Source organism: Schistocerca serialis, chromosome 3 (assembly GCF_023864345.2).
Source record: "Schistocerca serialis cubense isolate TAMUIC-IGC-003099 chromosome 3, iqSchSeri2.2, whole genome shotgun sequence".
NCBI lineage: Eukaryota > Metazoa > Arthropoda > Insecta > Orthoptera > Acrididae > Schistocerca > Schistocerca serialis.
Genome location: NC_064640.1, coordinates 422,171,981 through 422,199,729, shown reverse-complemented (window position 1 = coordinate 422,199,729; position 27,749 = coordinate 422,171,981). Strand labels below are relative to the sequence as shown.

Here is a 27,749-nt window from a genome sequence, read left to right as displayed (position 1 = left end):
CCAAATCTTGAATACTGCTTGTCAGTGTGAGAGCCGCACTACATAGGGTCAATAGAGGAAATAGAGAAGATCCAAAGAAGAGCAGCACATTTGTTACAGGTTCATTTAGTAAGAACGAAAGCATCACTCAAATGCTCAGCGAACTCTAGAGGCAGACGCTGCAGGAGACGTCTACCTTTGAAGATCCAAGAGTCTATGTTCCTAGAAGAGTCAACAAATATACGTCTTCCTCTTACATCTATCTTGTGAAAAGACCATGAAGTTAACACCAGAGAGATTCACGGCCATACAGAAGCTTAGCAATTGTTCTTCCCATGAACCACTTGCAAATGGAACTGGAAAATGGGGAAGTGACAATGGTACACTAAGTACCCTCCCCCACACATCGTGAATTAACTTGTGGAGTATAGATGTAGATGTACACATAAATCTAACCACGGCACACAAATTTCATCTCCTGCTCTGTAGAGTACAGACATAATACTAGACAAAAAAAAATTAAGAACAAACTGCAACAACATACAAAATAGCCTCTATCCAGCACAAAAATTAAACTCTCTGCTTTAGAACTGAAAAAGAAAGCGGTACAAACACTTGTCCTCCCAATTGTTGAGTACAGTCATGTTGCCCTCCAGGACCCTGAAGAAGCAAACTAATAGTGTCTGATGCTGGTAATAAATACCTGTGTACTTTGACATTTGCCTGCTTGATCATATTTCACAATCTTCTACAGTCTTATCCTAGCTATATGCAAACAGATAGGCACCAAGATTTCCTCATACCCTTTCTGCTTTAGCATGTGGTCACAGTCCCTTCTATAGCTCCTCACCTGTAACACTCATATTAGAAAAGCAAAACAAGATCATTTGTTCCATCAAAGCAAAGCCCCTTCAACAGCTGCCTTTCCGAACTCTTTTCCACAGCCTGCCCTCATGCTGCCAAAGTTGTTTCTACTATGCTCTAGCAGTTTCACTGGGAAGCCTTTACAACACATTCTTCAAACAAGCCTCGATCTCTCCTCGTGTGATTTCCATATTTTTGGAGCCCTGAAGATAGAGATTCGTGGCCATCAATATGGTTCGCACAAAGAGCTATATCCATCAATACAATTGTGGTTCCATAGGCAACTGGAAACATATTTCCTAGAAGGCAGTAACCCTCTTATCTCGGTGGGATTAATGTACTAACAGTTATTGTGATTACTTTTGAAATAATAGTGTGTCTGAATGCCTTATGATTATGTCAAATAAGGGGGAATATATATTTCTATTTTAACTAGGGTCCACTTTTGCTACCAGAGTGTACATAAAACACTGCGCACAGTGCCCATGAAGGTGGTACAGGATCAAGACAACCGGACACATGTCTACTGAACAGTGTTATCCACAACAAGGAGCACATGTTATAGGCACGCTTAAATGCACACTGTATGGCAGATTATCTAAAGACTATTTTCTTAATGTGAGAGTCCTATTTCGACTTGGAGAGCAGTTGCAGATATTCTTGCTACAGCAGGTAGTCTTAAGTAGTTATAAACTACAAAATATCCATAAAATACAATAAAAGCGATACCTTCAAGGCAGAAGGTGTGGAGTAATACGTGCATAGTCTTTCATGTCTTTCCAGATGAACCTGACTACACAGGACTACAAAAATATGTCCTTGAGATAATATGTATAATTAAGCACATGCTATATGTAATCATTTCATATTACAAGATGTTAACTGTTGAGTTTACAAGTTCTGTTTCACAGCAAAGAATCACTTAGGAAGTGGTCTACGTAATATCCTGACTATGCCCCATACAGCCTGTTTTGGATGCTCCTGGGAGACCCTTTAAACTCTTCCAATCCTCTACCCAAACCTTTGTCATATAAATAGTAGCTTCGTAAGATGAAGTCCTGTGGAACTCACATCAGTGCAATTTACAGGATACACATCACTGTACGCTCTGTTATTACTGGAGGGTGGGAGGTGGTGGGTGATCAGTGTCTACGTTTACATTACTCTTCTTACACTAAGCTGACTTCAATTTTGTATACTCAAACATATTCTAAGCTTCACAATATCTTTGCCAGGATACTTGTTCTGATACTTTGTTGTATGTTGGTGGCTAATGGCACATATACTTTTGAAATGCTTTATTTCAATGCCATAACCAGTTTTGGGCTAATATGCCTATCATTAGATGGTTAACATTCCCAATTACTATGACATTTTGGTCATCAGGATCTCATCTGCTTCTGCACTGCACAAGTATATTTAGAGCCACTTTATATGTAGTTTCACTAACAAAACATGTTAATGTGCCTGCATTTATTTAGATATTAGGTGTTGGTGGTGGTGATGTTGGTTTGTGGGCCGCTCAGAATCAAGGTCATCAGCGCTTGTATAAGTTCCAATCTTTCCATTTCCAGTATCACCACTACCCGAATGATGATGAGGACAACACAAACACCCAATTCCCGGGCAGAGAAAATCCCCAACCTGACCGGGAATCAAACTCGGGACCATGTGATCTAGAGGCAGCAACATCACCCATTAGACAATGAGCTTCCGACTAGATATAAGGTGAAACAGTTGTAACACTTACACATGTTGCAGTGTTTTTTGTTCTAAGGTTAACCACATTCAACTCAATATTTTTCAAGCAATCAACATCCCTATTTTCCCTTGACTTATGGAAACTGATACAACAAACATTTAGATACTGTGCCATCAGCTTATAGCTGCAGATTGAGGATATCGATATCCATAAATGTCTAGCAAAACCAAAATCAATTATAAACACTATGTAGTTACCAAGCCAAGTATCCTATCTTTTTGTTTGCTTCAAAAGGATAAATGAGGAAGGAGGCATTAAATGTAACTGGATTATTCAGGATGATTCTTTAAGGAGTTGTTTACTAGAATTAACTCAATATATGATGTAAAGCAGAAACAACTCATACAGTAAAATGGTAATGACACACACAGTGAAAAAATTACCTTTCATATAAATAAAATCAAATGTAGAGAGAAACAATTTCCAAGAACGACTGAAATGACTAGTCACAAGTGGACATGAAAGGATAAACAACGAAGGGCCTCCTTCCAGTCATGTTCACAATCCCTTATCACAGGAGTATTATCTGTGGTAACAGTCTCAGATATGACCATTTCCCAAGCATTCAGCCACCAAAGTCTATTCCAGTCTTATCACTGTTATAGCCATACCATCAAAGGCATGTCTATCTAACAAAAGTAGCCATGTCATAACTCCACTGCAACTACCGCATAGCTTTTTATACAGCCAATGTCACAAACCAGTTGTCCATCAGTACAAATGTCCACTAACAAACTGACAAAAGGCAAAGCCAAAAATTCAATATCAATTCAATTTATTGCTTGTAACACACAATTTTACATGCACATGCATTTTCCAACATTTCCTTTGTCCCCACAAGCACACAGTATTCAACCTCCATTCAGTACCAAAGAGTTATGATAAAAAAAATTCATTGTCTAATTAGGTTAGGTCTATATCAAAGACATTTAGCAATATGTACACCCATAGGAAGATAATTTCATTTCAGTTCAGTTCATTATGCATGAAGACAGATCAGTAATCACATAATACTGCTACAAGCTGCTAGGTGTGCACTGCCATGTAGCCGTTACCACACCTGGCTGGCATGCTGGGGGTCACCAGTACAAACCTGGGCACCTACAATTATTTGTCATTTAATATATATTACTTCTGAGAGTTTCTTGAAATTTCTTACGTTAAAATTTTTGTATACTCTGTAATATTCGATGTTTGTATAAATAGCTGCACTCTTCATCCGGTATGAAGACCAGCACTATATCCTGAATGTGGTTGCTCTCAAACAAGCTGTAGTCATTCCCTATCACTGTACAGAGGTACCAGCTGCTCTTCTAGTCACGAAATTCAGAAAGACTATCTATGGAGGTGAGGCCATCGAAGATGGAAATCCCTTCATGGACAAGAGTTACCATGGTGTCAGGAAATCTCAATGAGGTCATCATCAATGGCCAGCCTGTCTTGGTGCTAAGCAACTGAACGGCTTTTTTTATTTAATATCTAATGTGTATCATTGCCATTTAAAGGGACCACATTCCGTGATGCAAAAGCAATTGTACCAAATGTTGCTAATGGGAAATACATCCTTGCAACAGGGGTATACATTGCATGAACAACTATGCAGACCTTCAAATTTATCATTCTGTCAGAACATAGTCATAAGTTATTCCCAGCTGAGACTTCTAGCAGGCATCACAAACAGACATATACTGTGGAAGATTAGGGTTCCAGGTTGACGAAGCTTTTTCAGCACGCACACGTAACTAAGATTGCTCTGGGCAGTTGTCTGCTGCTGAAGATGATGTTATCCTGCCACCATCAACAAGACGAGTTCCAGTCATCAATCTAGATTCTCAATTAAATTGTGAAGCTTTCCTCTATCACAAAAAGCTACTCAAGTTTACAAAGGAAATCTGCACACCAGCAGCAATTGTAAGCATTACAGATGGTCAAGCAGAAAAGTTGATCATTAAATGTCATTAGCAGCCACAAATCATCACTAACAGTACCATAAGAACAGTCAAACCAGAACAGGATGGGCAGCTCACTGACATTGACCAAAAATCTTACTCCACTACCTCTACAGACAGTACACTAACCGCCAAAAGGATCTTGCCTGACAAGAGGAACAATGTCAGTGAGTGTTATAAAACTGAAGCACTTTTTGGATGCTTTCAAATCTAATGTGGAGAAAAGATAACCAAGCGGCCCATGGTAAACACAGTATCAACTCTGGGGATTATTCATCAGTTAGCCAGCACTTATAGAGTGTCATCAGATGAACAGTGCATAATACAGGAGAAAGTGGAGAAGATGATGCAAGATGACATAACTTAACAGTGTCCTTGGTCATCATCTATGGTCCTTATGAAGCAGCGTAGCACATGGCGTCTCTGCATTAACTATGAATGACTGAAAAAAGTCATGAAAAAGTGTACCCACTGCTGCGCTTGAGAGGTGCCAAGTACTTCTCCACTACTGACATACAGATGACCAACTGGCAATTGAAGGTTGATGGGCTGACCAGGAAAGAGAGAACCTTTGTGACACCTGAGACCTCTATGAGTCTAAAAGTTATGCCTTTTGGACTGCATTACGCTCCAGACACCACTGAACATACAATGGATGACCTGCATCAATATCTGAAATGGATGACATGTCACTGCTATCTGGATGACACTTTTTGGAGGATTTTTGAAGAATATCTGGGCCACATGACTACCATGTTGAAGAGCTTTCAGACTGCAGGCCTAGCCTGAATCTAAAAGAAATGCCTCTTCACCAACCAAATAATAAAGTCTTGGGGCATCTACTGAATGGCAATGGAGTCCATATCACTCCAAAGAAAATAAGAGCAGTCGCAAATTTTATGACTCTTCAGTACATTTATGATATGTGAAGTTCTCTGAATGTGCTCAAACTTCCGCCAATCAATAAATGACTTCTGTGTGAAGGCACATTCCTTTCCTGGAACAAGGTGCAAGAAACATCTTTCCTTGTCCTTAAGGACGTGCTAACATCACGCACAGTCCTAGCATTGTACAACGAGAATGCAAAGACGTAACTTCACACTGACGATACAGTGATTATGAAATGGGTGAAGTTCTAGTACAAATGCAGGAAGGTACAAAACAAGTGACAGCTTATGCTTCCAGAGCACTTGCGAAGTCCCCAAGGGACAATTGGTGCCTTGCAGTTATTTGGGCCATCAATAATTTCTAGTCATATTTATTTGGCAAAACATTCTCCACTGTGACAACCCTCAATTCTCTATATGCTGTTTGACTAGCCTGAAGGAGCCATTGGGCTGGGTGGCGAGATGGCCACTGAGATTTCAGGAATATGTCATCACAGTGGTATTAAAAATGGATGTAAACCTAACAACGTCAACTATTCTCCAAAGAAACCTATGGCGGAACACCACAGTGTTAACAAAAGGTCATCAATCACTGCAGTAAATGACACTGCTGCTGAAGAGAGGGAATATCCAGCACAGCTAAAAACCATGGAAACCTTGAAGGGGGAAGAACTGACGAAAGGAGAATTACAAATAAGAAACAGAAAATTGTTTAAGAGGAACTAAGATAGAACAGGAAGGAAATCGTTGCTCGTCATCCCAGTTCATCTGTGGCCAGCAAATCCTAAGTGCTTCCACGACACTCCAACATCTGGTCACATGGAATTTAAGAATACACATATCTCTGGCCAGGCCTCCACTGATCCACTGGATACTATAAGAGCTACTGTAAGGAATGCCAGCAACAGAAGCACATACTGCAACTGTCTCCAGAGCATCTGATACCAATTCCACCTGCTATAGCACCATTCAACCTGATTGGAATCAACTTCTGGAGGTGGTTTCCAAAGTTAACAAACATGAATTGATGGAAAACAGCCTTCACTGACTACCTCAGCCGCTACATTGTCACCAAAGCTGTGTCGAGTGCCAAAGCCGCAGAAATTGCTAGGCTCCTTGCAGAACACATCACTTTGAAGCAGAGAGCACTCCGTGTGACAATCTCTGATTATGAAAAAGTCTTCCAGTTGACACTGGCAAGAGGGGTAATTTCACATTGCGATTTAACCCACTCATGAATGGTTTCATAAAATACTTCAATAATGCAGTAGCAGATATGCTGTAGATATACATTTACATCAGACAGACACATTGGGATAAAATACTGCCCACCACAACAACTGCATACGACGCATCAAAGGAAGACACTATTTTCTTGACACTGTTCTATTTGCACCACGGTTGCGAGGCGAAACAACAATGGATAAACTATCCTTGTTCCAGATGGGTGATATTCATGATGGCTACGTGAAAAACCTCGTCAGAACCAAAGAATTAAGACAGTTGGTTCCCATATTGACCCTGTTCAGGAGAAAGACCGACATCATTATAATGTCAAGCACCAGCAAATGAGTTACAGACTGAGAGACTTGGTGCTGACTTGACACCTTTGTGGAAAAGTGTGTCATCAAGAAAGTTGCCAAAGTGCTAATTTGGACCATATCACATCCTTCGTCGCTTGTCAGGCATCACATACAAGAGAGGAGTATGACACTTCATAAAGAAGACAAAAGCACTGAGATGTCACCTATGTCCTCCATACAAAGTTCTACTGCAGCCCTTTGGTGCAGATCACTGACTAGGGCTTCTTGTTCAAGAAACTAAAGACCTGCTACACAATTGCAGAGCTTCAATGGGAGGCACTACCTTTGATAATCATCAGACAGAAGCGAACGTGACAACATGACCAGAATGTGAGGCTCACCCAGCCCTGCCATACAAAAGGAACATTGCCAAGCTCCTAGATCCACTATGCTGTAGTTGGCTCCAATGGGAAATTCTGTGACTGTGGGTCACAGTTTCTATAGGACAGTGAGCAGTGCCACAAGCTATAGTGTATGCAGTGTGGCATATCAGTTAGTACTGCTAGCTAGCATGCTACAGGCAGTCAGTTCAAACTTTACCACTCACAATTATTTGTCATTTAGTATTTATCAGTTCTGGAAGGTTCTCAAAATACCATTAGATTTGTATAATCTAGAAATTTGTATAAAGAGCTGCACTCTCACTCCAGAAGTTCAATTCTGTTGTGACTGTATGTTGGTGTACGTAATAAATGTGCTTTCAGGACTAAGTGTGTTACTTTACTAACAACCCTACACACACACATACACACACACACACACACACACACACACACACACACACACACACACTAATTACTTAATAAGAAGAACAGTTTTCTGTTTCCCAAAATCAACCATAAAATACTAAGAATGGCACATGTCTATCCTGTAGACAGCAATTGAAGACTTGAAGATTTCTTCCCTGGTTGCTCCAAAACTAATGGTGCTTCAGACGATAAATGGCAGGTGCTATAAATTGTGTTAACTTTGCTGACAAGTTTAGGGTGTTTGGACATAATATTTCAATGAAAAGAGGCACATAATACTGTCAAGAGATATGAAAAATGGGCTAAAAAATATGCTCCAAAATATAATACAAAAGCTCACATCAAAAACTGAACTTATTCACACACATCTGAAATACTACATCATGAGACTAGTAACACAAAAACACAATAAAATCACTATAAACACACATTAAGCTAGACAAATGTGTAAACAATATAATATTTAAAGAATCCACATTAAGCTAGACAAATGTGTAAACAATATAATATTTAAAGAATCCGCATAAAAGAACAATCTTCTTTTAACATTTAGCACATTATTCAATGTTATAACTTTTTCCTACTTTAATTAACTATTTACCATTACAAACCTCTAATTCCAGGTGAATACTGTTGAACCACAGGAATAATGCTGCGAGCTGGTGATGCGACAGTTGCAACCCTTGTCCCATTCTGTGGTTGTGGTGCAATTCTTGTGGGTGATGACACTGTCGTAAGTACAGTCATTTTGGGAGAGGTAATGGGGGAAGTTAGCACTGGCAGAGTGGGTAGAGTAGAGACAGTTGTGGTGGTAGGTGTAGTCACTGCAGTGGTGTTAGGTACCAGATCAGGCATGTTACTGGAAGACAATGGCAATTTAATTCCTGCTAACATTGAAGCCAATGAAGATTTCGTGGTAGGAGTGGCAATAACACCGACTTGAGGTTTCATTTGATTTGCTGGCGTTATGCCAGTAACAGCTGTTGGAACTGTGGAGGTAGGTAACGCAGGTGGTGTTATTTTAGTTGATGGCAAAGGTTCAATAATGTTCTGCAAGGACAACAAGTCTGCATCAGCATCCTCCAGTTCTGCACTCAGTGATTTCTCCTGTGGAATGTTCAATGGTGGGGACATTACAGGGGTGCTAAGAATAGCAGCAGATTTGCATGAAGTATTATCTTTTTGTGGAGATGTTTTCTCAACCTGAGATGGAGGGCTCTTTGTTGGTGAAGGAACAGGTTGTGGTGGAGATCTGATCGGTACTGGGGGATATGATGGCATACTCCAATTTGGCGGCATTTCATATCTATGTAGCTGTATACGATAAGCTTCTGCAGTGGGAACTGCTGGCCAACATAGTTCGAGTTCTTCAGTTTGGGCTCTAACCAACTGAACTTTATGAGGCTGCATTGGATGCAGAACCTCCAGGTACCACAGGTCTTTGCAGCATACCTATGGATAAGAATAATAATTTTTTCAATTGTTTTATCATCTGCAAATATAATCACTAATAAATCAATTACTATATCACCATGGAATCACAAAGCTACCTTATGTGACAAATAATTTACTAAAAAATCAATTACATGAATTTGCATACTTTCTAAGATCAAAAACTATGATTCTCTCTTTAAAGATCATCATACTGAGTTCCAACAGCACGTGTTACTGCGTTGACAGAAATCAGTTCTCAATTTCTAATATAGTAAATTACATATTAAGACTTCAAGTAATGGACCACATTATATTTAAAAGTACCTGAAAAAAAATTGTAAACCATTGTGTCTAACAGTATGTCTATACTGCAACACCCCAAACTGGGACTTCCAACGTGCACACGAGCAAAGTGTACAAATTTCAGTATTCTCAATACTGAAGATCATAAGCAATGGATTAAAATTGTGCCTTATAATAAGTATCATCAGTAGTTCTTTATATATACGGTGTAGGCGCGGAAAAAAGTTGTAAAGAACATTTTCTGTTAAATAACAGTTACTGTTCACGAACACAATTTTATATGGCATTAGTACATTTATAATTAATATTACATATTACTGTTACCCTAAGGCTGAACATGCATGATTAAATGATAAACTATTTATATCTAAGACAAGTATGTATAGAAGCACTACAAAGCAAAACTAACAGCAGCTATTAAACAAAAGAAATGGCACATTTTCACACTCAAGCTGCCACCAATAACTGAATCTCTACCAAACAAAGCATGCAGAATTTGATCAAATACTTATATAATTACTTAACACTCAATACAACACCGCAAATAAATGAACAACAGGATCACACCTTAAATTACATGGAATGTTGTTTTAAATATAAGTATGTCCCATGACCTTCTACATTAATATATCACACAAAACCAACACATTAAAATCTTTCTTCTTCTGTGCATTTTCCTCTATTTCACAGGAGTAACCACACATAAGAAGACTACATTCACTAGTGTGAGTGGCTGCAGTACTATACACAATATAGTATACAGAAATAATTTAATTTAATGCTGAAAATTGTAACAACAGACCCCACACTTACGAGCTGACTAAAGGATCAGGGGCATTCAAATGAAACCCAGTCACCAGTGTAAGTAACAGTAATGATTTCATTAACTCAAAAATGTAGTTATACATAGTACATATACTCAAAAATAGCCGCCAAAACTGTTGGCACATTCACCCCATTGCGACACTAGTCGGTTGATTCCATCCTTGAAGAAGCTCGTAGGCTACTGTAGGATCCAGGCCTGGACCCAGTCACACACTTCGTTGTCCATTGCGAATCTATGTCCATGAATAGCTCACGCTAATACCCAGTAACTGATGAATCTCGTCCATGGTGATTTTACGGTTGTCCAAGACTAAAGCATTCACTTTTGCAACCATTTCCGGTGTGATGACACAATGAGCCTGTCCAGGACGAGCATGGTCTTCCAGTGACTCGCGCTCCTCAAGGAATCGTTTGCACCATTCCACAACACTTGAACAATTCAGACTGTACTCACCATACACAGCCTTCATCCAGCAATACATTACATGGCCTCCGACTACCTCTGCCGCCAAAAGTCGAATCGCTCCATGTAGCTCCTACTTAATCGCCTGCATGTTTGGTAGTGGATAACAACTTGTGTGACCCTTCGACGTAAAACCACACTGGTGCTATGCAACATCAAACGGTGCCCACGCGTCAGTATCCCTACCAATAGAAGGTGCCATCATACCTGCAGTTACGTGGTGCCACCTTACGTGTAAGTCGAAGGTAAACACACTGACCAGGTTTCATTTGAATGAACGTTATATGTAACAATAACATGGCGAGTCTTATCTCCAGTCGACATAATGAGCATATTAGTGATCACTACAGGCTGTAACAGCAATTGACAAGGTTCAAAATATTCTGAAAATGTATATCTTAAATTACCAAGCAAATGAATCATATTGGGAAAGGAAATAATTTAAACCACTGAACAAAGACATTTTAAGTTAGCACCAAACAGCTTCTTTATCAAATTTCAAAGTTGTCTACAACAGATTAGTAACAAGTATTTCAAGACACACATTAACAACAAACAGACAGAAACCACTTAATTGGAATGAAACTGTATTCGATGTAGGTTTTCTTTCTCAACTCTGGACATGGTAAAACACACACACACACACACACACACACACACACACACACACACACACACACACACACACACACACAGAGAGAGAGAGAGAGAGAGAGAGAGAGAGAGAGAGAGAGAGAGAGTGTCACAACCAAGGGTCATGAACATCTTATTTGAAAGTACAGGAAAAAATACATTGTCAGCAGACATTGAGTCCTATTGTACTCTACTAAACAGAAAGAGATCAATTACAGTAGAACCCCTCTAATCCGACCTTGGATGGTCCGTCACTCCTGTTAGTCCAACCGTGCTCAGGCTCGCGAGCCTCTGCCGACTTGTCACTGACTGGACGCCTGTCGGGCCATTGTTGCGGTGTCTATCGCTGTGCATATTGCTATACTGTACGTTATTATGGAGTTTTATCCTTAGTTGGGATTAAAAAACGCCGTTGTTTGCTTTATTCCATGTTCTCTACAATACTTATTATTGTAGATTCATTGTGTGTACAGTTGTATGTTTTTCAACATGTCTGGATTTAAACGTAAACACATAACTCTTTCACTAAATGAAAAATTAGCAGTGCTACAAAGACTGGATGAAGGAAGATCGCTCCAAAAAATTGCAAAGGAATTGAATGTAGGTGTTACGACAACTAAGGATTGTAGGAAGAATTGGAAAGACATTGAATCCTACACAGTTACGGTTGATGGTGAAAACACTCTGAAGAATCGCAAAACATTAAAAAATCCTAACTTGAACTGCTTGATAACGCATTGTGGATGTGGTTTTGTCAAGAAAGAAGGGGCCAATTCTCAAAGAAAAAGTGATAGTTTTGCACACAAAAATGGAAGCCGGAAGTAAATTTGCTGCCAGTGAAAGCTCAATTGATCGTTGAGAAACACGTCATGGTGTCCGATTTGTTTCTATTTCCGGTGAAAAACTATCTGCCGATGCCGCAGCTGCTAAGGAGTTTTCTGTAAGTTTCATAAAATTGTAGAAGAAAATGAACTGTTACCCTGGCAAGCATATAACATCAACGAGACAGGGCTGAACTTTAAAATGTTGCCAACAAAAACGCTCGCAGCTTCAAATAAATGTGTGGTAGGAACGAAACTTATAAAAGATAGAATAACAGTCATTCCTTGTAGCAACGCAGATGGTACCCAGAAGCTCCCCTTGTTCATCATCGGCAAATCTAATAAGCCGAGGGCATTCAAAAATATAAACTTATCTTCCTTGCCTGTTTATTACCGCAATCAAAAATCTGCTTGGATGGACTGCAACGTTTTTAAACCCTGGTTTTTCGATGAGTTTGTGCCATCGGTCAAAAAAGACTTGAAGCAAAAAAATCTGCCTGTTCGTGCTCTACTGCTGTTGGATAACGCACCATCACATCCATCTGAGAAAGATTTGGTGAAAGGGGACATAAAAACTCTCTTTTTGCCTCCTAATGTGACCTCATTCATCCAACCAATGGATCATGGCGTTATCGAATGGTTAAAAAGGCGAAATCGCAGAAAGTATATCAGCTCAATCTTGGAAAAATCTGAAGGGGGTCATAACTTATTGGAGGCAATGAAATCCCTGAACATCAAAGATGATATCTACACAATCGCTGCAGCACGAAATGAACTGAAATCGGACACACTGCGGAAATCGTGGCATAAGCTTTGGCCACAAGTTATGACTGAAAATAAGCATACCGAAGATGAGCAACACAACGACGCACTGGAAATCGTTAGAAGATCTACAAACTCTGGAGCCGAACGTCCCTGCCAATGAAGTTGACGAGTGGATCAACAAATGTGACAAAGACTGTGACACTTTTGAAGAGCTCAATGAAGACTGGATTGTTGCTGCTGTTAGCCAGGAAACTGTGAATGAGGACTCAGATGGCGAAGACGAACCCCCCACCCGGATTTCACACAATGATGCAAAAAACGCTTTTGACATCACCCTTCAATACATTGAGCAGAATCCAACTTCAACTCCAATGTACATTTTGTGGATAAAAAATGGAGGGGCACTGCAGCTAAATCTAGAATAACATCTGCTAAACAAAAATGTATCACTGACTTTTTCCCAAGTAATTTGTTTTCATTTTTACTGTAAAAACAATGCATAAAGTATAATCATTTCTTAGTTTATACATACAGTAGTTTATTTCTTTGTAAAAATTTCTTTTTATATACAGTGCTATAAAAATTTTTTAGTTTACAGTATATATCGTTTATACGTTATTAAGTACAGTACAGTACAGTAATTTGTTTGTCGTTTTTCCTTTTAAAACCAATACATATTATAGTGTGTGTAGACATTTTTTAGTTAATATATTGTTTAACAATGTGTAAAAAAAACGTCTTTTTATAGTTACTGTAGACGTCTTTTAGTTCTTAAATCATTTAATTTTTTGTACTAAATGTCTTTTTATATTTTTACAATCAATATTAGAATTTTCGGATAATCAGACCTTTTTTTCGTTCCGACTATGGTCGCGGTCCCGAAGGTGACGGATTAGAGGGGTTCTACTGTAGTGATATGTATCATGTTAACCACAGAAGCAAAAGAAAAGTAGAAAACAATTGAATGGAAAATAACAGGTCCTTAAGTTCCCCCAAGGTCAGATCTGTTGATTTCATGCATTCATACTATTATTCTCAGAACTCCCATTTGTTATGTTATGTATGGTTCTTCAATAGTTGCTTCAGAATTCTCACTAAGTTAATTGGTAATAAGGTGGGACATAAGAAGTAAACTTTGGTGTGATACAGAGTTAACATAAGCATATGATATTTGCATTTATGTAACTATGCAAAAACTATGCCTCTGATGCTGACAAATTATATTCCTCCAGAAAAAGCAATGGTGCAATCCTGAATGACCTGTTGGCAATGAAGCACAAATCATGCATACAATGGACTCCAAGTGATGTTCACATACATGACGTTACATCCTGTAATCACTGGCTACTATAGAACAAATGATATGCTTACTGAATTACATAACTACATAACTCACCTAATTAAAAGACTGTCATAATATGACTGTCACTTTCTGAATACAGTCTCTATATGCCACACTATTCTAACAGAAAACAATTACAAAATGACATTCCGGTTCTGGTGACCCTACAAGGAGGTTCAGCATTTCTGTCCCTCCACATTTGTCTACATGACCTCTTTTGCAAGAATGCCAATTTTCAAGGTAATATACTGACAAAACACTGTTCATCTCCTGTTCTACAGTGACATACCTCTGTAGCTGAGCATGCAGGGCAGCAATTAATGTTTTGAACAGTATCGGGCTGTGTGGTCCTAGTCCCTCATAATGACTTTTGCACTGAAGTTTAAAACGCTATCTTATAATTGAGTGTAAGTCTTCCAAATAAACAAAGAAAATGAAGAGTTTATTAAAAATCTATCACAACTGCAATACATTTTGGCGACTAGTTTTGAATCAACTGGTTCATTCTCAAGTCTGACCTGAGGCTGCATTGAAAGCACCTGATTTTAATGAGAACCATCTAAAATTAGCAATACATGCATCACACTGTGACTGTAGATAAACGTCACACTATACGTATGCTAACAATAAAATCAGTATCAAACACACTTGATTGTGACTTCTATAGTGAGCATACGTGTATTGTGACATTTATCTATTGTAACTCTGTGATGCACATACTGCCAATTTTAGAGGGTTGTCATGAAGATCAGGCACTTTCAGTGCAGCCTCTGTAGGTCGGGCTTGAGAATGAACCTATCGGTTCAGAACTAGCCACCAAAATATATGCAACTGTGACGGATTGGTAATAAACCCTCCATGAAACAGGACTGCTGGTTTTACATCAACAAAACGTTGAAACAGCGTAAGTAAAGAAGATACATTATGTGAGAACAACATCATTAACATTACATGATTACAACATTATATTCTGAAATTCGCTGGCAGATTAAAGACTCAGATTCAGGACCCCTGCCTTTCGTTGGCAAGTGCTCCACCGACTGAGCTACCCAAGCATGACTAACAACCCGTCCTCACAGCTCTACTTCCACCACTACCTCATCTTCCAAACCACCAGGCTGTGGCTAAGCCATGTCTCCACAATATCCTTTTTTCCACAAATGCTAGTCTTGCAAGTTTCGCAGGAGAACATCTGTGAAGTTTGGAAAGTGGGAGACGAGATGCAGGCGGAAGTAAAGCTGTGAGAACAGGTCATGAGTCATGCTAAGGTAGCTCAGTTGGTAGACCACCTGCCTGCGAAAGGCAAAGGTCTTGAGTTCAAGTCTCAATCCAGCACACAGTTTTAACCTGCCAGAAAGTTTCATATCCATGTACACTTCGCTGCGCAGCGAAAATTTCGTTTTGGAAACATTATATTCTGTTGCTGTCAGTAATTGTTAATAAAACTGTTATCAAATACATTACTTTTGATAGCTGATCTTTTGACAACCATAGGGTTTTATTTCACAAAAAGAAACAATGTTATTCTAATTTGATTAAAACTTTGAATATTTTCAATTGGAGGGGGAAAAAAAGAACGGAGGGGGGGGGGGGGGGGGGGGGACCACCACAACGAACTATTTTTTTACACTGGTGACTGACAGTTACTTCATCTCCTAAAATTTTCTAATCCTATTTAATTCCAATTTTTTATTATTATATCATTACTACTACTAAACAGTGATGTGAAAACTACAATGGAGAGTTATCAGAACATAATAATTTACTCTCCCGACACACTCCAAAATTGAGGAGCACTATGTCAGTCTTCTCACATCATCAGTTGGCTGATGGCAGAAGATGCTGTCGCTGAGTTTGCAGATTGCCATAAATTTTACCATGTCATCAATCATAAGTAATTCCTCTTCAACTTTTACCCAACAGTACGTCACATCTAAAAGCAGAAATCACCTGCACAGCTTTCACCAAAAATCCTGACTGCTTGTGTGTTATTGCAGTGACTAAATGGAGCCAAACATTAACCTGACAGACTAAAAGAATTTTTAAGACCAGCAATCTGTACATGCTGCCAATATTATTCGTGACAGCAGTCTGTGGAGAGATGGGAGTTGGGGCTGAAGGGACCAACAGCAAGGTCTTCAGTCCCTTGTTTTAAAGGTAGTCCATTCAGACGGATTCACATGTCACGAGAGTCATAACGACAAAAGGTAAAAGGCGGGAGGGGGGAACAACAACAACAACAACAACAACAACAACAACAACATAAAAGTGCAGTTTTGTTGTCAATGGTGAAAACAAAAGGAGGGAAGTCAGAAAGTGGGCAACCCCAAGGCTATGCTAGAGGCAGGAAATATCCCACCCCTGATGCAGTACAGGCAAGACCATCTGCTATTTAAAAGCATTCAACCGCTACAATGTAAAAGTGTACATTTTAAAAGGAGACTAACCATACCTAAAAAGTGGTAAAAACAAAGTAAAGGGGAAAGAAAAGAGGATCTTGGCCGGGGAGGGGAGTCAGGAATCTCCAAACACAGCTGACAGTGGGAAACATCCCAACCCTCACCGCCCTGCCCCTACTCCAGAGGGAGATTAAAAATCTTAAAACTGAAAATAAAAACCACTTTCACGGAGGAAACTAAGAACCAGTTCCACCATCCGGGAATCATCTGCCAATATTAAAGGTAAAGTGCGGGGAAGTCTGTACTTAGTACGCAGAGCCAAAAGAAAGGGGAATTCCACAAAAATGTGGGCGACTGACTGGAAGGCCCCACAACCACAAAGTGGGGGTGGCTCTTTATGCAAAAGAAAACCATGGGTCAGCTGGGTATGGCCAATGTGGAGACGACATAGGGTGGACGAGGCCTTTCGGAAGAGGCGGAAGGAAGAATGCCACGGGACAGGTGTCACCTTAATTGCATGAAGTTTATTAGACAGGGAGGTAGCCTCCCAAGAGTTGGCCCATGATTATGCGAAGTGGGATTTGATATGAAGCCATAAATCCACTGCAGGAGGGGTTACAGGCTGGGGGGTGTAAGTGACTGCTCCCCCAGCCAAACGATCAGGAAGCTCATTACCTGGGATACCCACATGGCCAGGGACCCAGAGGAAGTCAACGGAACAAGCAGCATGGTGAAGATCAGCGAGACTGTCATGGATGACCGAGACCAAGCGATGGCGGGAAAAAACACCGGTCAATAGCTTGAAGGCCACTCATTGAGTCCATACATAACAAAACGCGGTGGAGTTAGGACTGTTTAATAAAGATAAGGGCCTGGGAGATTGCCATCAATTCCACAGTAAACACACTACAAGCAGCTGGCAGGAAATGATTTTCCAGTCAATGGAGGACGTGACGGCATATCCCACATGATCAGCAGATTTAGAGCCATCGGTGTAAAAAACAAAACTCTCATAAAATTCGGCAGAAAAAACAAAGGAATACCATCGGACGAATGTAATCTTTCAGGGAACTAACCGGGGGGCTTGTTGGGGAGGGAACATGGGAGACAGGACAAAAAAGGAAGGAAGCTGAAAATCATGGCGAAGAGACGCAAGGCGAAGCCCAACCGGTAAACACGCCCAAGGGCGGGAATCAGGTGGGCGATGTCCTTGGTCTGAGAACAGTATAGAATCGAAATGATAAGTTGGAGAGGAACGGACAGCGATTGCATAAGAAACCAGAAACTGAGACTGCCGAACAGAAAAGGGGGGGGGATCCCAGCTTCAATCACGAGACTATCAACAGGGCTAGTAGGGAAGGCACCAGTGGCCAAACAGATACCATGATGGTGGACCGGATCCAGGAGGCGCAGTGTGGGAGCAGCCGAACCATAAACTTCACAACCATAGTCCAAGCGAGGCAGTACTAAAGCCTGATAAAGGTGGAGAAGAGTGGAACGATCTGCACCCCAAGACGTGTGGGCAAAGAAGCGAAGGGGGGCGCCCTAGACTGGCAGACGCCAAAGAAGAGGGACACTTCTCAGGCTAGGAAGGGGGAGTGGTGCCCGGAGAGGAGAGTGTGGGAACTGCAGGGGCGGGTGATGGTTCGGGACTAGTGGGAGGAAGGAGCGAAGATGTAACTAAATATGAGCCTCAGTGTAGGTTAGACAATCGAGGGACTTGTACTCCTGTATCTTCTTTTCCTTCTTATAAGCCGGGCAATCTGGTAAACATGGAGAATGATTGCAATGACAATTAACACACACAGGAAGGGAACACAGGAACTCCCCTCATGGAGTGGACGTCCACAGGCACCACAGAGAGGGGTCTGAACAGTGGGAAGACATGTTGCCAAAACACAAGCACTTAAAACATCTCATAAGTGGTGGGATGTAAGGCTTCAAGTCACATTGATAAACCATAATCTTGACCTTCTCAGGGAGGGTATCCCCTTCAAAGGCCCGGATAAAGGCACCAGTATCAATGCGATTGTCCTTTGGGCCCTTCTGAACACGCCGTACAAAGTGAACACCCCACCATCCCAGATTGTCCCCAAGTTATTCATCAGTTTGAAAGATGAGGTCCCTGTGAATAATTACACCTTGAACCATATTCAAAGGCTGGGGGGCGGGATAATGGACACAGGAACTGTGCCAACATGGTCACAGGCACGAAGGGCCGCAGACTGGACAGCTGAAGCAGTTTTGATCAACAATGAACCCAACCGCATCTTGCTCAGAGAGTCCATTTCACCAAACTTGTCTTCCATGTGTTCCACATAAAATAAAGGTTTGGTATTGGTGAAAGTATCCCCATCAGTCCTGGTGCAAACCAGATAGCGGGCACAAGGTTTCGCCCCTACCTGACGAGACTGACCCTCCTCCCAGGGGGTAGCCATGCATCAGACAACGACGTGAAGGAAAAGGTGGAAGGAACTAGGAGAGCACAGGGTGGAGACACTAGGTAAGGTGCTCTTCCCCAAACGGTTCACACTACGAGGGGGACCAGAGAATGCCAAAAGGATGAGGTAATTACGCAACAAAACCAAATCGCAAAGTCAACATAACCAGGAGGATAATAAAACAAGGACACCAAGAGAGCGAGAGGAGAGGGTGGAGAGGAAGGAGCAAGGACAGGAAAGGAGGGGAAGGAGCAAGGACGGGAAGGGAAGGGAAATGCAGCCCGGGAAAGGAGGAAGGCTGCAATAGCTCGGGGCCTTGTGCTCGCCACGCACGTACTCACGAAAGGACTGTGTGCCCCGGGAGGGAGGAGGAGGGGGGGGGGGGGGGGGGGAGTGGTGACTGTCGAAAGAGGCATCTATGATTTCAACAGTAAGATACTTGAGACATGGTGGGAAAAGTGCATGAAGTATGAAATCTATATCTACATTTACATACATACTCCAAACTAAATGGTGTATGGCAGAGAGTACCTTGTACCACTACCAGTCATTTCTTTTAGTGTTCCACCCACAAACAGAGCCAGGCAAAAACCCATGTCAATATGCTGGTGTAAGAGAGAGAATTTCTATATTGAATTTCATATTGATGTCTTCTACTGCAACATCAGAGTGGTGAACGAGTGACTGGAGAGAACCCCTCAACCCCTTTTTATGATTTTATGTATGATGGAAATTTTCTAAGGTTCTCTGAAAGATCTTTTCCTAAAGTATGACAGTGATAATTGTACGCTTCATGCCTCAATCTTTTTATAGACGCATGAACTGTGGCAAACTTGTGTGTGTCATTTTTGTGTTCTTTTTTTAATCTAGAGTGCAACTGTCTTTCCTATTTCAGCATTATTTGAATTTTGTTACTAAACCACAGTGTGTATTTTCAATCCTTTATTTACTTATTAGCCACATACTTCTCTACAGTGTGAATGACAACCCATTTAAACTTTGCCCATAACTCCTGTAAGTCCGTCATATTGGAACTAAATGATGCCCATTAATTGTCTTAGATGAATGCTGACAACTGCTTATATGCTTTTTCTAGCAAAAATCATCTCTTAGCCTCCTTGATGAATTCATTAACTTTAGTGGTCATTGTCACTATGGTATCATGGCCACTAATCCCTGTCCTTTACTAACACCGTCAATAAGGTCAGGCCTCAGACCCTCTACTTGGCTCCAAACCAAAGAATCTCAACCAAATTCTCTGGGAAAGATGCTGCAAATTGTGAGCTCTGCTTGGACACTGCAAGCACGTCCAGCAGTCTTCACCAGCTTTACCCGCCACCTGTACGAACTGAGGATGGAATCGGGACCCAAGCGATAGATGTTTTTAATGTCGACATGAGCCAGGATTTGCAGACGACGGCACCCTGCACACCCAACAGTTGCAGGTGGCCGCCTGCCTGACTCCTCCCTCCCCCAACAATGAAATAAACGGAAATAAGGGCCACACAGTACGGTACTTCAAAAACAAGCTGACAGAAAGTAACCCAGAAATTAATAGAAAATAAATATTTTTCCTTGCCGTAGCCACGGATGCTATTTCTGTAGGCGTAGAAGAGACCTGATATCATAATGAGACATATTAAGCAATTCTTATCCACTTCCTGCTGTCATGTTGAATTACCATATTCACCTGATTTTAACACAAAGTTTTTCTCAAGTTTGTCATTTGAAAAATACGGTGTTGTAGCGGGTTAGGGTTTAGTGACAATAGATATTGAGTGTCAGTGACAGAGGGGAGCAAACTTCATTATTTTGTCAGGGATGGTGGAAAGGAAAACTGCACTTCGTGGGCAGTGGAATGGGCACTTTCCTAGGCTGAGAGATCAAGGTGGGAGTGAAACATTGGTGGTTCCACTAACAGCCATTTATTGAGACATAAGATCCAGTGAACAAACAGACTAATACAATGTGTCTTAACTCGCTCAATTCCTTGCAGCTGCAGAGCGGCGGAGTCGTAGCGTACAGATGCCAATGACAGTTGATATGGTGACTGCTCGTGTTGCAGCGGCGGCGATATATTCTTCCATTCAGTACTGTACCCATGACTGACTCTGGCAGCGAGATGGCCCTCTCCCTGTGTGACCTTGCTCACTGCGCCACCAACAAGAGGCTATGATGTGGTGCGGAGTACTCTGTCCCGGGATCGAACTAGTGACCCCTGGCTTGTGTTGTCCAGCAGAGCTCATCAACCCCCAGGTCCACAGGAGACCCACCTGCTGAGGCCACAGTCTTCTTGTCTCCACCAGCCACCCATGCAAGCACCACACGAACTTCTCTCTGGCAACATCCACGATGGCATCCTCCGTGCTGACCCACCGGCGTGGCACTGACATCAACTTCTGTCGAGCAGCACAGCAGCTAAATCGCTGCAGCGAAGCACGATGTCCACTGACCAACCATTGATCCACCCGTCCAGGCAATGCTTCCTCATTGCCTTCCCTCTCCTCTCCAAGGACCCCACCATGCTCGTTTGTCGGAGGTATTTATTTGGTGTTTTTGCCAAAGTCGTGAAGTTTCTAAGGTGGTGACTGACCCTTTGGTGATTGACCTATGCTTCTCACGTTGGGTAGAAACGTGACCAATGTTGACACACGTACCAGCTTTCCACTGTTTACCTCTATGCTGGCATGATCGGGCATTGCCCAGTTGTTCTCAGCATTGCCAGGTAAGTCGCACATGTGAGTTTAATATCCTGACAGTTCCTAGATCATTGACCACTGAAGTCGTTTTTCTCCTTGCAAGCATTGCCTGTCTCCTCAGCCGCTGATCTGTTTACGTGCTAACTTTTGGTGCACAAAATGTAACCAATGTCTACACACATGAAGGCCTTGCTTGACTGACTGCTGCCACTTCCGAATATTGTGGCTTAATGTGTCAAAGACTCTAAAATGTTCACTTAACCTATAATAAGTATTTACATATTTTTCTGCTTTGAACAACCATTAATAAAACATAATTCTTATATGCTCTACAGTGTTGTCATATTCACAGACTAAACTATTGCTGCTGAGGTTGACACTGTTATGTTGTTTAATACAGTATATAGGAGTCATTTTATATTTACAAATGAAGCTTTCGCTATTGAGGTCATGTGCGTGCAGATTTATTTTGAAGAATTCATAAGGGCAGAGCTAGACAAACAAGCCCAAGATATCATGGTACACCAAAGTACTTGATACCATATCGACACTGCTTGAACAAGCCCATGACATTTGACTTGCACAGTGCTTAGTGGAAGGGATATGCGAGAATCTATGAACTAGCCACTACAACAATCTACTGCTCTGCTTAAAATTTGACAATTTTGTGAAACACAGGAGTAAACAGCATTAAATTCTATCATTTTACAAACTGTTGCATTTTGACAGATCTGCAATGAAAGTTCTCATATCTGTATGGATACCATATACAAACATTAATGCTGCTGCTTAAGTAAAGACAACATTCAAAACAGAAAATATTGTCCTTCAAAAACCTTAATATGATTCTGAACCCAGATAAATATTTTATTTGATTATGAAAGATTAATGAGTTACTAAGTGGGTCACAAATGAGAAATTCGATTGCTGATCATGTATTGGATACCAGGTAAAAAGGTTGTCAGCTTTTAATCAGCTTTAAAACATGAAGGTGACATTCAGGTAAAACAAGAATGAAAATTAAAGCAGAATGAAATGTCTAGCAAATGAAATAAATTATATTTATTACAGTTATTGTCCGTCTTGGAGATAGTGCCAACAGATGTCTGTAGATGGTGCGATGTGCAAAGTTCGGGAATTGGCCTGAATTGTGATTGCGATGTTTTATTTATGTATTAGTTGCTGTTGTTACACAGGACTTGCACACTTCAAAATACTGCAGTCACTGCTTCACAGTGCTCAAGTACAATATTACAGAAGGGTTGGATGGGGAACAGTAACACCAGCTTTGTGAGAATTAGGATTAGTGCAGAAGGGGAGTAGCGTTCGGGCAGCGAATTATGTCCTGTTGCCAACTATGGCAATATATACCACATAGGATCATCTACCATATTTAAATCACAGTTTGCCTGAATCCCATTTGTAGTCTGAATTGAACTGACATTAAAATTTGATAAATACTCAACAATATCATTCACTTCAGCAGCAGACGGTGGAAGTCTAGATAGGAGCCACCAGTGTACTTATATGTCTTGGGTTCCAATGTTGTCAGTGTTCACTGTGCTATATGATGAGAATGAATGGGGATGTGCCAGCTGCTGGTTCTACGCAGCCAATGGGAGAGCAGCGGGTGGGCAGATATATTTGGAAGCAAATTTTAACAGTCTTAGCATCAGAATAGAAGTGACATCCGATACGTATTCAGATGGAAACAGCAGTGTTCTCAGATCCTATGGTAATCACATCCTCAGAAATCACAACAGGTTCAGAAGAAACATCCACATGTTACAACTGGTCTTATCTTTCAAAGTGAGTTGTTGTTGTTGTTCTTCTTCTTCTTCTTCTTCTTCTTCTTCTTCATCATCCTCCATCATGCAGAAGTCTGGGCCATTTCACGTAGGATAGGCTAAACAGCAGTTTTTTCCACCAGTAAATTTCTAGGTTGCCATCAACTTTGTCAAAGCTGTCATCAGAAAATACCCTATTTGATTTACAGCCAACTCACTATCTCTAGTGCGGGAAAATACCTGCACAACAAATTTGTGTAATGTAACATACTGAGTGTAAGACATCATTGGTATTCAGTTGTCAAACTAGGAGAAAGTGTGTCTTTGAAAACCCATCAACCAAACCTGCAACACTTTCCACAGAAAGATTCAATATTATCCATTCATATAGAGGTACCAACAGTGAAGGTTTCCCTATTCATGCAGGGCATCTTTTAAAAAGGAAAAGTGTACTGTATTTGTAGGAAAAATGTAGTGACTTTGTGGTCAAGCTATACTGACATGGTCATTTCTGCACAGCATTTCAAGTAGTTCTCTCTTTAGGATGTCCTCAAGCTAGACTAAAAAACTTACATGATAGTTTTCTTTAGCAGCAGTGCTGCACAACAACGATTTAATTGTCTGTGACTTCTGCCAACCAGTTTGTTTGACAATAACTGCCCATCTACCAGCTCTGCAGAACTGCAGTTTGCATTTCATTCTGAATCTGCTGGGAATAATGTGACAACTAGCAAGAATGAGCAAAGTTATTTATTACATGTATCACATGACTGACAGCACTAAATTGGGGATAGTCAAGACGAGAACAGAATGGACTATGTAAATCAACAGAACTCTCTGTTTCTTGCTTACTTCTTCGATCCCTGTAGGAGAAAGTTTGAGACTGTACAAACATGGTGACTGTTCAAACATGGTGACCATTTTCTTAAAAATGTTGACATCTCAAATGATTTTGGTGTAATGTTAAACCTTAATCATTTCCTCTGTATACAATAAGTTGCACTATTTGGCACTGGATACAAGTATTAGGGGCTCCTGGATTATTGCACATAACATTGCTTCAACTCAGCCCCAATCGCCATCAATAACTGCTTAAGAATAATTTATGCCAGTTACAAATTGCTTGTGTTCCATAGAAGTCTACTGGTAGCATACATAGTGAACATAAAAGTGACTAAAGAACTACATTTGCAATACGGAGAAGATGGCTCCACCATTCGAACCAACATATTGTCATTACTGCACTGTTGCAATACATAAAGCAAAAACTAAATTGAGAATGTGAGATCTCAGTTTACCAGAGACAGAAGTTGCAACCATGTGTGCTTCATCTTAATATTGGTAGACATCATCTTTAATAATCAATGACATTCCAAACAATACCCACAGTCATTATATTCCAAAAATTTTGGCTGGAGACATAAATCAAATCACCACCTAAAGGACATGTAGCCTCCACAGTTGCTCAAATTAAATATTGGCTAAAATGATCCAGTACCAAAACATATGGCATGCCCCACGCTTGTGAAACACCACTCAAAAGGAACTGACCATAAAGCAAGAGTTCCAAGCAGTCATTTTGAAAATCAGATGGTAAAATGCTGCAACACATTTTCAAGTACATCACTAACTGCAATGAGTAGAAATACTTGCTCAGTTCAGAACACATCTTACAATTTGAATGCATACATACGACACACATTACATGCACCAAATGGTCATAATATTATGAATTTCCTCACATTGCTTATATAATGTCTCTTCACATATTTATGACCATCTACCAAAACCAACAATCTGCACTACATGTAACAGTTATACGAACTGTAAGTGATAAAGTCAAGAGCCAATACATCTTCAAGGGCATCTGCAGCCATGTTGCCTACAGCTGTTTATGGTAGTTGGAGGAGCCACATAACTAATACAGCTTTCAAATGTTTGAACACTTTTAGCTAGGATAATATCTTCACTGTGCTCTTTCAGCCATTTATAGCCACATTAACTTGTTCAAGAAATGAGGGAAAATTAGGATTTAATGTCCCATCAACGGCGACGTCATTAGAGGTGGAGCACAAACATGAAATAAGATGGGGAAAATGAAATCAGCCATGCCCTTTCAAATGATCCACACTGGCATTTGCCTTAAGCAATTTAGGAGCATCTTGGAAAACTGAAATCTGGATGATTGGTCACTAAGTTGTTGAAGAATGAGGATAGATTTATAACTGAATCAATGAACAGTTTCTATACATGTGACAATACTGTACTGCTTCAGCCAGGCACAGTTTACTTTCCTGTGTTACTCTGTACCTTAAAGAGTAGTACTTCCACTTAATATCTTCAATTCCTTACTGCTTATATTCAGCAAAATTTTGTAACATCTCCATCTCCTTTTCCAGTTATCACACACACCGATTCACTTTTATACAATATAAGGCTCCAGACACACATTCTTACAGTTGTTATTCCCAATTGAGGCCTATGTTTGGTGACAGAAGACTACTTCTGGTGAGAAATATTCTTTTTGCCTGGGCTAGTCTTTATTTATGCTCTCCTTGATCCATTTGCCTTTAATTATTTTGCTTCCACTGAAACAAAAATCCTTCACTACTTCTAGTATGTGGTCCCCAATTTTGAGGTTAAAGTTGTCTATCTCATTTCTGCTGCTCATCAACAACTTTTGTTTCTTTCACTTATTATCACTCTATATTGTGTGCTCTGTAGACTGCACATTCCAATCAACAGTTCCTGTAATTGTTCCTCGTTTCCACAGGGGATACCCATGTCATCATATATATCTTTTAACTCTGAATTTTATTCCTACTTCTGAACCTTCCTTTCATCTCCTTCAGTGCTTCTTCAATATAAAGGTTGAATAGTTGAGACTTTACATCCCAGCCATACACTCTTGTTAATCTGAGAATTTCTCTCATGGTCTTCCATTCTTATTGTGCCTTCTTGGTTCTTGTATATTACTCATCTTGCAGAATAGAACATGCCTATTTTCCATAGGTTTATGGAACACATTGCACCAATTTACGCTGGCAAAAGCTTTTTCTGCATCAACAAATTCTATGAAAGTGTCTTGATAAGTCTTGTTTCAATTATCAAGTATAGCATCAGAATGGCCTCTAAAGCTAAAGTGACCATTATGTAATAATCCTCAACTTTCTTTTCCATCCTTTATCATATCATTGTGGTCAGCAACTTTGATACATAAACTGTCAAGCTAATTGTACAGTAGTTCCAACATAACCTGCAGTTCTTGTCTTTAGGACTGCCAAGTTAACAATCTTTCCAAAAGTTTGTGTATTTCCAGTCTACTGGGCTCTAAACACACTAACTTTAATAATCATCTGGCTCCAACCTTTCCCTGCAGTTTTACAAATTTAGGATGATGTTACATCTCCCTTCTCTCATTTTTAAAAGTATTCTCAAGCTCTGTCAAATTCTGGTTAGTATTGGAACTCCCACAACATCGAAGCTTACATTCATTTCTTCTGTTATGTTAAGACTCTAAATATACAGTTTCCACCAACCTGCTTTCTCCTGTGCACTTAACTCCTGAAGACTTTGTGCATTTTTCATGCTGACACCTTTGCTTTGACTTATCCTGACTTCTGTATGTTGAATGTATCCTTCAGACACCCATTTCCTTATCTGTCTTCAGATTTTTTTGTGGGGCCATATTTCCTGAGCTTCCTTTCTACTTGTTACCAATTTCAATGTGACATACTTACACTGCTTTATTCATTTATTTTCCTGAAAATTTTTGTACTTCCTTTTTTCCATAAACCAATTTAAGTATTTCTCCTGTTAACAACAATTTCTTCTCGGTTATCTTTCTTATTTCTATTATATCATTATGCTTTTTAGATTCTTTTATTTCCTCTTCAAATGAACTACTTACTGTGGTATTGATTATTGCAGTATCTGCAGCCTTAGAGAATTTTGAATGTACAATATATGAGGGTTGTCCAGAAAGTAAGATCCGATCGGTCGCTAAATGGAAACCACAGTGAAAAATCAGAAACATTTTATTTGCAAGAATTAGCTACACTTTC

The 27,749-nt window shown here is 40.3% G+C and overlaps 1 protein-coding gene across 2 annotated transcripts in view; it reads right to left on the bottom strand.

Annotated features, from left to right (window-relative positions):
• The window catches only part of LOC126470300 (host cell factor 2), a 280,358-nt gene that overhangs the window by 172,116 nt on the left and 80,493 nt on the right, over nucleotides 1-27,749 (bottom strand). For both annotated transcript variants that reach the window (XM_050098071.1, XM_050098070.1), the window contains exon 7: nucleotides 8,385-9,225. In XM_050098071.1, the coding sequence (XP_049954028.1) occupies nucleotides 8,385-9,225 (841 nt within the window). The remainder of the gene's footprint in view (nucleotides 1-8,384; nucleotides 9,226-27,749) is intronic.